This window comes from Stereum hirsutum (assembly GCF_000264905.1).
Source record: "Stereum hirsutum FP-91666 SS1 unplaced genomic scaffold STEHIscaffold_2, whole genome shotgun sequence".
Classification (NCBI taxonomy): Eukaryota; Fungi; Basidiomycota; class Agaricomycetes; order Russulales; family Stereaceae; genus Stereum; species Stereum hirsutum.
This window is the reverse complement of record NW_006763132.1, coordinates 699,801-711,673: the sequence shown is the minus strand read 5'-3', so window position 1 is coordinate 711,673 and position 11,873 is coordinate 699,801. Positions and strand designations below refer to the sequence as shown.

The 11,873-nt window shown below is 51.4% G+C and overlaps 3 protein-coding genes across 3 annotated transcripts; 2 read left to right on the top strand and 1 right to left on the bottom strand.

Annotated features, from left to right (window-relative positions):
• Positions 1–608: 608 nt before the first annotated feature.
• STEHIDRAFT_127846 (uncharacterized protein) lies at positions 609–2,681 on the top strand (the record flags this gene model as incomplete). Its single annotated transcript, XM_007299600.1, has 4 exons — positions 609–654; positions 713–2,073; positions 2,132–2,541; positions 2,600–2,681. 4 exons carry the CDS (start codon positions 609–611, stop codon positions 2,679–2,681), a joined length of 1,899 nt encoding a protein of 632 aa, XP_007299662.1.
• A 1,060-nt stretch (positions 2,682–3,741) lies between these two features.
• STEHIDRAFT_49482 (glycoside hydrolase) lies at positions 3,742–5,575 on the top strand (the record flags this gene model as incomplete). The annotated part of the gene is made up of 11 exons (XM_007299290.1): positions 3,742–3,902; positions 3,964–4,029; positions 4,091–4,239; positions 4,295–4,369; positions 4,426–4,599; positions 4,653–4,708; positions 4,762–4,771; positions 4,828–4,850; positions 4,910–5,039; positions 5,095–5,153; positions 5,216–5,575. 11 exons carry the CDS (start codon positions 3,742–3,744, stop codon positions 5,573–5,575), a joined length of 1,263 nt encoding a protein of 420 aa, XP_007299352.1.
• A 377-nt stretch (positions 5,576–5,952) lies between these two features.
• On the bottom strand, positions 5,953–11,512 carry STEHIDRAFT_144318 (leucyl aminopeptidase). The gene is made up of 23 exons (XM_007299598.1): positions 10,997–11,512; positions 10,644–10,932; positions 9,847–10,197; positions 9,651–9,765; positions 9,556–9,572; positions 9,340–9,449; positions 9,209–9,261; positions 9,125–9,138; positions 9,033–9,054; positions 8,809–8,942; positions 8,703–8,739; positions 8,450–8,619; positions 8,267–8,382; positions 8,034–8,176; positions 7,734–7,922; positions 7,547–7,644; positions 7,346–7,464; positions 7,184–7,280; positions 7,013–7,101; positions 6,772–6,937; positions 6,553–6,660; positions 6,393–6,470; positions 5,953–6,321 (listed from the first exon to the last, which is right to left on the bottom strand). The coding sequence occupies exons 1-23, from the start codon at positions 11,464–11,466 to the stop codon at positions 6,262–6,264; spliced, it is 3,045 nt and encodes a 1,014-aa protein (XP_007299660.1). The 5' UTR covers positions 11,467–11,512; the 3' UTR covers positions 5,953–6,261.
• Between the last annotated feature and the right edge of the window lie 361 nt (positions 11,513–11,873).

Below are 11,873 nucleotides of genomic sequence, written 5' to 3'. Positions count from 1 at the left end.
TTGCCTGGTGAGCACTTTCTCCGTGGGTCCAATTCTTGATGGTGGAGAAACCTGGATTATGAAGGCACCACATTGCGAAGATATGTAACTCGAGGATTCGAACAAGGACTTACCTTGGCTCGACTGTGGTTCGATTCGCACAGGATTTCGGAGAAAGGCGCTGGTTATATCGCTATACTGTCTTGAAATGACCATTTGGTGATCTTACAGAGGGAGAGACAGGATATTTCGACATTCGACTATTCAGCCAGACTGTCTTCCTCAGACGATGCGAACCTACCAGTGGCGTTCCGGGTGCTCCATCGGCCAGCATTTGCGAGAACGATAGCTTGTTTCAATCACTTCCATTACCACATCAAGCCTGAATCGAATCCTGGAGCCTAGCTTCAATCTCTGCCCCACCATTCCCGTATGAACAGCCGTTGTGTACTGTCACTCACGTGTTTAACCTTGTCCTTACAGACCTCGACACTCGTTCCGGTTTGCGCAAAGTGCATCACGATTTTGAGAAGATTTACAAGATGCTCAACGGCATCTACACAACAGCTCGTCTACCGGACGTAGGAAATGATTATATTGCAGGTGCCGTTGTCGCGATCTACTCCAAGATGACCACGGATGCTATCCTGAAGGGTAGAGTTTTCAAGGAGGCCGGTACGTTCCATCGTATCGGGTTTGCTCACTCATTTCTCATGTGCTTTTCCACGATCAGATTTCCTGTCCATGGCACTTCCCTTGCTCCCCAACCCGGCCTTTACCCATGTCGTGCTACTTGCTCTGAAGAATGGCACGAGCCACGGTACGAGTCAATACGGGGGTGACACTAAGATTCTCATCGCTACGAAATCGTCCAGTATCCTCCAACTTTTGGAAGATCGACCTGAGGACTTGCGAACAGCCGAACTGGCCGTTTGCGTCATCTCTCACTGCGTCCCAGTAATCGTATCCAACGAGGAGCCCCCAGACACCAAGCTTCTCTCGCCCTCCGCCGTCGACATACCTCGTATAACGCGCGTTTTTCTGAAAATCCTCCGACAGCATCCAGACGCCTCCCAGTCCCTTGTAGGCCACGTCTTAACGTTCCTCGCAGGCGCCAGTCGTCACTGCGCTGAAGCACTCTGGGACGACCCCGATGCGATCAATTTTTTCGTCGCTGCTCTCCGCAGTGCAGACGTTCGCATGCGAGCTTCCGGGGTGGGAGGAATCTTGCGCGTTCATGGGCGTTATATCATGACGGATGAGGAGACTGGGGATCCTTATAGGATGATCGAGGCGCTCAAAGAGGGTTGGCCCAGTCATCTACGCAGTAGGATGTCTGCGACTGATAAGCTCGAGACTACCAGTACCACTATCGCGAACTGGAAATTCCAAGACGCCATGAAGCAGGCCGTGAAAGACCGTGACTTGTGCTCTCTAGGCCTCAAGATCGCGGAAATTATCCCTCTCTCTGAGTCCTCCATCGTTAGGGGTGTATGGCGGGTCAAGGATCGCCATACTGGTCAGCTCAAAGCCGACAGTCTCGGTCTTCCGTTTATGAAGTGGGAGGACTCTCTGATCTTTTGCGCGAAGGCTATGCGCGAAAAGATACCTTCGCTTCCGGTCGAGCAGAGACAGGTGATGGAGGACAAGGCCGACATGATAGAGTTGAAGTATTTTCTCATCAACTCGATGATACCGGAACACCATGCCCTCGCTCGTAAAGGCGTCGCACGATCTCCCCAAATCGGTTTCTTCCACTACGCCCTCACACTCGGTACGAACGCAGCCGACGGCCTTCGTTGGGCAAAGAAAGGACTGAAGTGCCCTAACCTCACCGCATACCTCAAGTTCGGTATGTTGTTTCGCGCAGCACAGCATGCCGCCGACTTCGCCATCGAAAAGTTGGAACGCGCGTGCGAAACAGGCCTGACACTGGACGAAGGGTTTGCGTTCGCGATGTCTTCGTACGAGGACTCGACAACGTACCTGAAGGAGGCTCCACCCGATTCGAAGCGGATGAAAGAGCTGCTTTACTTGCATCTTTTGATGATGTTTCTCGTGAAGGGCGACGAACTCGGTGCAGCCGAACTAGAGGTACATCAATTTCTTGTGCCCTTTTTTTTGATTTCCCTCTGACCCGTCATGATTTCAGGACGTGAAAGCAAGGCTGAAACTTGCGGACGAAATTTCGATCCATCTTGGTATGACAATCAAGGAGAATCAGCTACGAAAATCGCATCAGGCTGTTCTCGATCGTCTGGACGTAGCATGGCGTGACTGGAAGGACATCATGACCAAGATGCCTGGAGACGGGACGAAAAATCATTCGTCTTCCAAGATCAAGCCAGACAAAGCCGAGGCGGACCTGAATGCATGGCTCAACAGAGGCGAACTTCAAGATCCTGACGCGTACAGCGGCGCTCCCGAGGACTATGGAACGATCTCGGGCCACGAGCACACGCAGGCGAAGGTCAACTGGAGCGCGATGGAAATGTATAGGTGTTCATGGTGTAGGAACCCGAGTGCGGTGCTGAAGAAGTGTAAAGGGTGCGGAAAAGCAACGTATGTGACAATTCTCCTCATTAGCTGCCGTGGATTGACTTCATTTCGGCTATTTAAGCTATTGCGATGCTGTTTGCCAGGGAGAACACTGGAAGAAAGGGCACAAGAAGGTCTGCAAAAAGGCTGCTACCCCATCTTGAACGGTGAACGTGAAGATGTATCGACCCAGGTCTATCGCATAGAATGTGCGTCTCTTGTATCTGTCGTACTGAAACTTGTATTTGTATCTTGTCTTTTCCGCGGCCCAGCGTCTCATATTTGTGTCGACCGTCGGGGTAATTTAGGCTCTAGCCCCTCTATCACCGTCGTGCATACGTTCGAGCGAGCGCCTCATTTATTTCCACGCTGGTGTTTCTACTGGGCTACCAGGGCACCATGCAGTAGCAGTCGCATGAGGTTTGGGAACAATGTGCACCACCTCTCCGCGTTCTGTTTTCAATATGCCGATGCAATGGCAGAGCGCCGTCATTGCCTAATTCGGAGTGCCTAGGCAGCTCATTTGGCGCGTCTCGAGATATCTGATGGGTACATATGACATCCTTGAGGTCGTTGATTAGACTTTCTGCAAAGGTACACACACTCCCTACCATAAGTGCAGATACACATTTTCCCTCGTCATTGCTGTGTTATCGTGACATACTGTTCGTTCCTAGGTCACCAAGCACATGCTCGCAACATGTTTGTGTTGGGTACTACTGGCATCGGTGTACTCGGCACCCAAAACTCGACGCTTTCGAGGATGTACTTCGAGTGGTGATAACGGCCGCCGTATCTTTGTCGGACAGAAGCCGAGAAGAAGAACTGGCCACTTAGGGACGATATCGTCGACTTCGCAGATAAATACAGCCAATACCCTTGACTTCATACGTAGTGGATCGTCTGCTCAGAGATTTGCAGTTTCAGGCTGCGTCCGCGTGGTAGAATGGAATCTACCCCTTGTAAGTATGCTACACTGCCTCACCTGGTCATAAACGTCTGTGTCTCTTGTGCTTCGGCGGGCGAGCATGCGGCTGCTTCGACGGACAACCATCTTCTCTCATAGCTATTCTGGGTTGTGCAGGATGAGCGTCTTCGCCCCAGAGCTATATAAACTAGAGGACTCTCTGCGCATTATCTTCGTGAAGCTCCTGCCCTACAGCAAACTACTAGGATCTCCTCAGGATATCACTTGGCTCTACTGTCCTTCCAGGCTACTTCGACATGTTTTCCCTCTCATTCAAGCGTTTGGCTGCCCTCCTCAGCACTCTTGCTGTGATCACCAGTGCAGTGGCTGTTCCAGTCGCTGAGCCTTCCGAGCAGGTCGAGACACGCGACCTCACTCGTCGCTTGGTGACAAGTGCGCCTCGCTTCGTCGTCTACCAGTCAGTTGCATTTATTCGCTTTTACCTCGCTGTAACGACGCTTAAAATGCTCTAAACATAGGGATGCATGGGTCTCTGGTGAGACTGGCCCTCCCGCCACGTCGTCCGTTACGGGTTACAACGTCTTGTGGGTGCTGTCGCTTTGCTGGCTGTACTCACACGGATTCTGACAACCATCTTGATTTCAGCGCGATGAGCTTCTTGTTGGCTTCCGGAAGCGCAGATCAGGTGACTGAATGGCAGACCCTCACGGCCGACCAGCGTAGCACCATCAGGTCTCAGTACAACGCAGCGGGTATTGCCCTTGTCGCCTCTGCCTTCGGTGGTACTGAGCAGCGTAAGTGTAGCTTCTGAACTTTGTCAGCCCTCAAACTCATATTATTGGTCCACAGCCACTAGCTCGGGTTACTCTGCGACGACCCTCGCTACAACCATGGGACAGTGGGTCTTGGATTACGATGTGGACGGTAAGCTTAGATTGACCCGTCATTGTCAATTAATGTACTGATAATACGCCTCAAAGGTATCGATATCGACTACGAGGACCTTTCTGCCTTCGACGCCGGCACCGGTAGCGCTGAGAACTGGCTTATCAGCTTCACGCAGACAATTCGCACACTGCTCCCTCAAGGCCAATATATCGTCACCCACGCTCCTTTGGCTCCGTGGTTTGCTCCGAACGTGTGGGGTGGAGGAGGTTTGTGCTGCTGCTGCCCTCCCGTATTGGCGTGTCTAAAACTAGGTTTAAAGGGTACTTGAAGGTCCACAGCAGCGTCGGCAGTTTGATTGACTGGTACAATGTTCAGGTATGCCCCTCTTACCTCTTGAATGCGACCTGGCACTCATTTTCGAAATGTAGTTCTACAACCGTGAGTGTAGTCCGAATTCCTTATCGCTCAACATGGATTAATCATTGCTATCGCAGAGGGTGTTTCCGAATACACCACCGTAAGCTCGCTCTATTGCTCTTGTCCATGAGTTTATCTAATCAGTTTTGTTTCTGTTAGTGTTCTGGCCTCTTGACTACGTCTTCGTCGACCTGGCCTGAGACCGCCCTTTTCCAGATTGTGGCCAATGGCGTAGAGTCCGACAAGCTTGTCATTGGCAAGCCCGCTACCACTGCTGATGCTTCTAATGGTATGTCTTCGCCCATTGTACATCATCCGGATATATCTTGACGATTATGGTCCAGGCTACATCGACCCGTCTACCCTTGCAACTTGTGTTTCTCAGGCCAAGAGCTCCGGCTGGGTACGTCATGCCGTCTACTTCCTTTGTCATCTCCTGTGCTGACATGTCAATTTTTGCCACAGGACGCTGGTGTTATGGTCTGGCAATACCCCAATGCTCCTGCCTCTTGGATTGCCACCGTCCGTGGCTCCGCCTTCCCAATCAGCGGTGGCGGTGGTGGTAGCGGCACCACGACCACCACAGCACCCACTACCACTACCACAGGCTCCAGTGGCTCTGGCTGCAGTGGTGCATCTGCCTGGAGTTCCTCCGTCGCATACGTCGGTGGCTCCGAAGTTTCTTACAACGGGCATCTCTGGACCGCCCAATGGTGGACTGAGGCCGACACTCCCGGTGAGCGCTCTTCGCGTCTTCTCGTGTCTAAATCAATGCTGACTTTCGTGTACATCAATAGGTGGAGCTGCTGGTGTCTGGGTCGATGATGGTGCATGCGCTGCTGCTGCTGCGACTGGTCTTACCTCCGTCGCCGCCCCCTCCGCTTCCGCCACACTTACCGGACCTGCCGACCCTCCCTTCTCCTTCCTCCCCAGCGCCTCTGCCGCTCTCGGAATCGACAGGGCTTCCGTCAGCCCAATTGCGTCCGCGACGGCTTCTGCCTCTGCTTAGAGTGCTCACGTGTTCCATCACCCCATAATTATGCACACCTTCTTTCACGATCCATTCTTTTCATCGCATTGCCTTCGTCTCCAAAAGTCTTTAGTCTATTCAATCCTTTCGTTCTCCTTGGGCACCGGGGTCTTTGTGGTCGGGGTGTTCGAGTAGAAGCTGTAACGATGTATCATACTACATCATCGTGTTTATTATCTCTTATTTATTCGCAATCAATACAAAAGTGTTTTCTGTGTACATCCTGCGTGTGAGTTCATCGGTATTGGAGCCAAAAATCAGTGTATATAGGACAATTCAGGACGAAGTTACGAGAGAACACTGTGCACGCTTGACCAGTACCGCACGTCATCGCCCCGTCTCGAGCAACTTGATTGACTCCTACAGCGCAAGCAAATCGCTCCGCACATTACTTCATATTTCTACGATCACTTGACACTCCACACAGCCAATAGTCCAAGAAAGTATCTGCTTTTGGTGTATCGACGAAGATCCTTTGGTTTCAGAGCTTGGATTCACCCTCTCTCTTCTCCAACCACTGCTTGATATCGTCCGTCGAACGCTACACACAAAGCATCGCGTCAGAAGTTCCGACATCAGGAGGCAAGTGAATAAGAAAGGCAATCAACATACCTCGATCCAAGCAGCCTTTGACTTGACGGTGTCTAGCACCTGTGCGAGCGCTTGGTTGTACTTCGTCTGGTCCTTGCCCTATTGGTCGGCACAATCAACCCCACAATTTGCGGTTAGATCCATGTGATTTCAAGAGAAATAAAGGGAGTATGAAGCGTACCTTGAAGAACTCTTCGATATGTTGAGCGTCCTGGATGGTCGACATACCGGAATACACGCCCGTGACGAGATAGCGCATCATGAAGTTACCCTCGAAGCGCTTGTAAAGCTGGATTATACGAACCCATGTGGTCAGCTTCCCGTTACTCGAAAGCAAAATCCATGGATGAAATCCCGCCAAAAATCTCGCAAAGGGAGGAGAACTGATAAGATAACCCACCGTCTCAAAGTTCTCCTCAAAGAACCGTCCAAAGTCTCTCCTAAACTTCTTGTTTGGTGCGATTCCATAGAAGAAGTAGATGACGTCCTGGTCGCGAGCCTTGGTCATGGCAGTGTCGAAAGTGCGGTCGAGAAGAGACCTGTCCTGCGTGGCACCCATCGCGCGGCTAAGTACACCACACACCACATCAAATAGACGCTGTCAGCGAAAGAACTGCATTAGCCAAGGTAAAAAAACGTACATAGCTGCCTGCTGAATCGTCGGTGTCTTCGCGCTGTGGAACAACTTTTCGACCGCGTCATACTCAGCCTTGCCACCATACTCGACGGCCTACAATACAACAAATCCCAGTCAATTTTCAACCAAAGTAGCAGTCCAGAGTGGAGGAAAGGATAAAGATACGGAGACTCACAGTTCGGAAAGTAATCCTCAACAAATCCGCCGGAATAACATGATCGTCGCCGGTCTCGACGAACTTCGCGAACCTGTCCCGAAGCTCCTTAATCGCACTACATCAGTCAAAGTCAGCTTTCCGCTAACGACACGAAGAATGCAGGTTTGGGAGGAAGCTTACGCCGGGTCCTTCGCCATAACCGCCTGCTCGACTGCCCTCGTCCTGAGCTGGCTTGTATCCGCGCTGTCCTCGTCGGAATACTCATATCCGAGCTTCTTGACCAAGGGTACGTAGAGCTCCTAAATGCCCAACGATCGCGAAATTTGCTGATATCAAATTTTCGCTCGAGTGAGCAGAGAAAGTATGGGTAAATGTGCGCACCCTCCTGAACGCATTCAACTGGTCCACGACCGTCTGGTCCTCCCACCACGTGTCCGCAACCCTGGCCACATTCTCCGAAATACTGTCCCATACCAGGACTACCAACATTGTCCCAGAATCATGTCACATCCCTCGTCAGTCAACATGCAAAGGAAAAGAAGAAGTAGAAAGGTGGACGGATACGCACATTCTTCTTCACCCCTCAGGATATCCACCATCTGGAGCGCGGCGCTGACCTTCAAATGTCCGGACTTAGCGAGGGCCATAGCATCATGCACCAGTCCAATGCGGTCGTTGAGCGAAAAGGCGGAACCGGTCTTCTTTGCGGCTTCCTGGGCGATGGAGGCGAGGCGTTCGGGCGTGTAGAGTACGCGGACTGGATGGATGGAACACATGCCACGAAAAGGAAATAAGTAAACATAAGCATCGGCGAGGGAGATAGAGACGGCGAATATGAAGGAACGGTAGAAAAGAGGAGTCCACGCACAAACACCACAAGTATCCGCATTCAACTTCCACGGCTTACTCGTATCCACCTCAAACTCAGCCTCCCTCTTGTCGAGCACGATCTTCCTATCGATATTCGTTTCTCCCTTTGAGTCTGTCGAGAGCAGGCTCAAGGGCACAGTCCTGACGTGACGAACAATTGTTAGTGCCCGCATGCCCCACGCCCCACGCCACGCAGCTCGACGCGGAGGAAAGGAAAGAGTGGGCACGCACCAGATCGTCTTATTATCCTCCTCCTTCGCCGGTCCGTCCTCAAGGAACCTATCCTGCCTCACCCTAATCTTCTTCCCGCCCTCAACCTCCGTCACACTCAACACCGGGAAGCCCATCTGCATCGTATCGCGATCAGTGACCTGCTAATGATGCTCAGATAGTGGGCGAAACAGGTCGAAGTACCTCGGTAACCCAATTTTTCATGATTCCATCCACGTCCACGCCTGTCGCTTGGCTGATCCCTTTCCAGAGATCGGACGTTGTGCTGTTGGCGTAGAGGTGGTTCTTGAGATAGATGGAGACACCCTTGAGGAAAGAGGCTTCCCCAACGTGGAAGGAGAGCATGCGGAGGACTGTGAGAGTAGTAACAGGTAGTGAAAATGTTTAGTGAGGAATCGTTAAGAACGATGCAGGTGTGTGGAAATTAGTAACGTACCACTGGCAGCTTTGGCGTACGACAAGGAGTCGAAGATCTACAAAGGCACAGCGCGTCAGTCTTTCTCTTCTTTAGTGCCAAGTAATTGGACAAAAAGACGACGAGCCTGGTTGATCTGATTCGCATCCGGACAGTCCACCTCAATCGGGTGAGACGAAAGCTTGGCGTCAAGACGAAGAGCGTCGTTGAGATGCTCGGTGATGAACTCAGAATCAACTTTCCATTCGGGGAAGACCCTATTTTTTTTGATTTTGAACGAGGCGAAGCAACGCGTCGGAAAGGATTGGTTAGCATAGACGTTTGGGTGGGTGCGAATGAACACTGACTTATCGATGATGATAACTTCGCCCATCTACATCGTCCATGCCCAAAGATCCCATCCATCAGTTCACCACCTATGACCTTTTTTGTGAGTGACCTACCATAGTCGCAAACCCTAGCCAAATGACAACGAGCGTAAGCATCTTCCACCGAATTTCCTCGACCAAACAGAGACATGTACCAACCTTCGTTCAAATACAAGTAGTTCCACCACTCCATCGTCGTGATATCGCCGAACCTGTCCATCCACACAAACGAAAATCAGCATCTCTCCTCGAGAATGATATGCAATAGGGGATAAAGGAGGAGCGCCTACCACATATGCGCCACCTCGTGACTCTGAACCGTCGCGACCCTCTTCTTCGCCGCCATATCAGCGCGTTTCGGGTCGAGGAGGAAGGCGGAGGTTCGGCCTGTAATGAGACCCTATACGAAATACGAAAAGACATGTTGCAATGAGTTTCGTAAATTGACGAGAGCATCGCATAGCTGCCCAGTGACTCGACGAGCAATGAAGAGGGAGTCTACTTACCCAATTCTCCATGGCACCTACGGACAACGACAAAAATATCAGGTTCAGTCTCAAGTTTGGTATTTCAGAAGAAAAGGAGAGAAGAATTAGCTTACCGGCGTCGAAGTCGTTTACGACTAACGTGTCCAGCTTGGGCAACGGATATTCGACATCGAAGACTTCCTCATAGATCGGAAGGACCTTGCGCTTCACCTCGAGTGCGAACTCGGCCTGTAAAGCACATCACCAATGAGTCCAACTTTGACATAAATTCCGGCAAAAAAATGGTATGACGAGTAACATGACACGCACCTGATGGATCTTATCCTTCGTAGTATAAACCCTCAACGGCCTAACCTTCCCACTCAACGGGCTCGTATACTCCGCCTCGATATACTCAAACGGACCATTCGCATAAGCGAGCAGATACGTCGACATCGGCGGCGTCTTCTCGAACTTCGTCACCGTCCACTCACCCTTCTCCACACCCGCGTACAGAGCGTTTTCGGACTCGTCTTTGGGCGCGGAGGTGGAGGAGGGGGAGGGGGTGCCGGGCATGTTGGAGAGCGAGACGGTGTCTTTGCGTGAGATCATGGTGACGCTGAAGGTGGCTTTGAGGAGGGGCTCGTCCCAGCAGGGGAGGGATTTGCGGGCGGAGGTTGGCTAGGCGTCGACGTGGAAGAAAAGCTGGTAAGCGACATGGTTTATGGACGAGTGGGATGTAGAAAAAAAATAATGAGGGAATAAGAGGTAATACGCTATGACGAACAAGCCAGTTCGAACGCAACAAGGTGATCCGCAGTACAGAACCGAACTGGTCACGATAGACGATAATTATAGGGCGGGGAGCCCAATACGGCTACTCGTGCACCAAATCAAGCCATGGTGCAGACAAAACAGGAAATCGCAACCCCTATCTGGTATACCAGGGAACCAATTGGGACACATTCGTCCTCCTTCCTCGAAAGAGGTTTTTAGAAACACTGTGGCGCCACCTTACTGGTGCCACACGTGCCCCTGTCCAACACCGATGAACTCAACAACAGAGCATATTGTCCGAACGAAGGACGAAAACAACGATGAGATTCACAGAAATTAAATAGACTTACCTCGAACTGCGTCAACGTATAAATCCCGCCATCCCAAGTACTCTTGTAATATCCGGTCATACTCCCGTCCAACACGCCCTTAAACGCCACCCGGAAGACCGCCTTAGATCCCGCCGGTAACGTTTCAGCAAAAGCCCAGGACGTGCGCTCATTCTTGGAATCGAAAGACTGTTTGGTCGGTTGTAGGGATTGGGCGGGAGAGGAGACCAGTGTCAATGAAGCCGAGGGGAGCGAGAGAGACTCGTGCGAGTTCAGGACGATGGAGTTGGTCGCTTCCAAGATATCGAGGCTGTCCATCCATCACTGTCAAATCATTCCATACATAGATGTCGAAACAGATATTGAAGACGCACTGAACATCGACCACACCCTCGAACGTCTCCTTCTTCAAGTCCGTCCTCAACGTCAAGTCATAATGGGTCGGCTTCACGTTCGTGGGCAGCCTGTACTCGTCCATCGTGCCTGGTGCGCTCATACTAGCAGGTCGATTGGGAGCCGATGGAGTGATGTCGAAATTATCGCCGTCTTTACTGTGATTTCTGCACTGGCACAAGCCTCTTCGGGTTATGAAACTGAACGGTTTGTGAGAGGATGAGCCGAGGGTGCCGGTTTGGTGTTTCGTAGACAAAGCAAGGCCAGACGATTGCAAGTAAGATAACCGGGTGCTATGAGACTGAAAGCAACGTATTGAGAAGATCGATGTCGATGGGGAAGAACCTGCAATGGCGTGGCGCAGAGCGGACCCAGGGAGAACGGAAGAAGGTCGTCTTGGCCATGTGGCGGGAACCGATTTCGACGCGTTTAGGATGCGTGCATTCCACATTCGGTTTTGCAGCACTCCGTCAAGTGGCTGCTACCAGGCCGTATAAGTCTGGTAATTTTTTTGGGAAGAGGGTGTTCTCTTGAGGGAAAGAAATTCTTGGGGTCTTACGGCAAAGGCGCTTAATGGCTCTCGGGTGGCGGAGCGACCCGGAATTCAATTTGGGTGGCACTGAAGCGGTGTGGCGGCGAGGCACACCCTCGAGCAGCGGAAGTGAAGTCTCTTTCTCTCTACCTCCATCATCTCAATACTCAAAAAACGAATTCCCGGTCCTTTCTGCTCGAAAAATAATTTATCACTCGTATACTCAACACACTCATCCCAACAAATATGATTTTTACTCTCCTTCCCCATTCCATCAAGACAGCGCAGCTGCAAACAGGTAACGGCAAGTCTCCCTGAACCTGTAC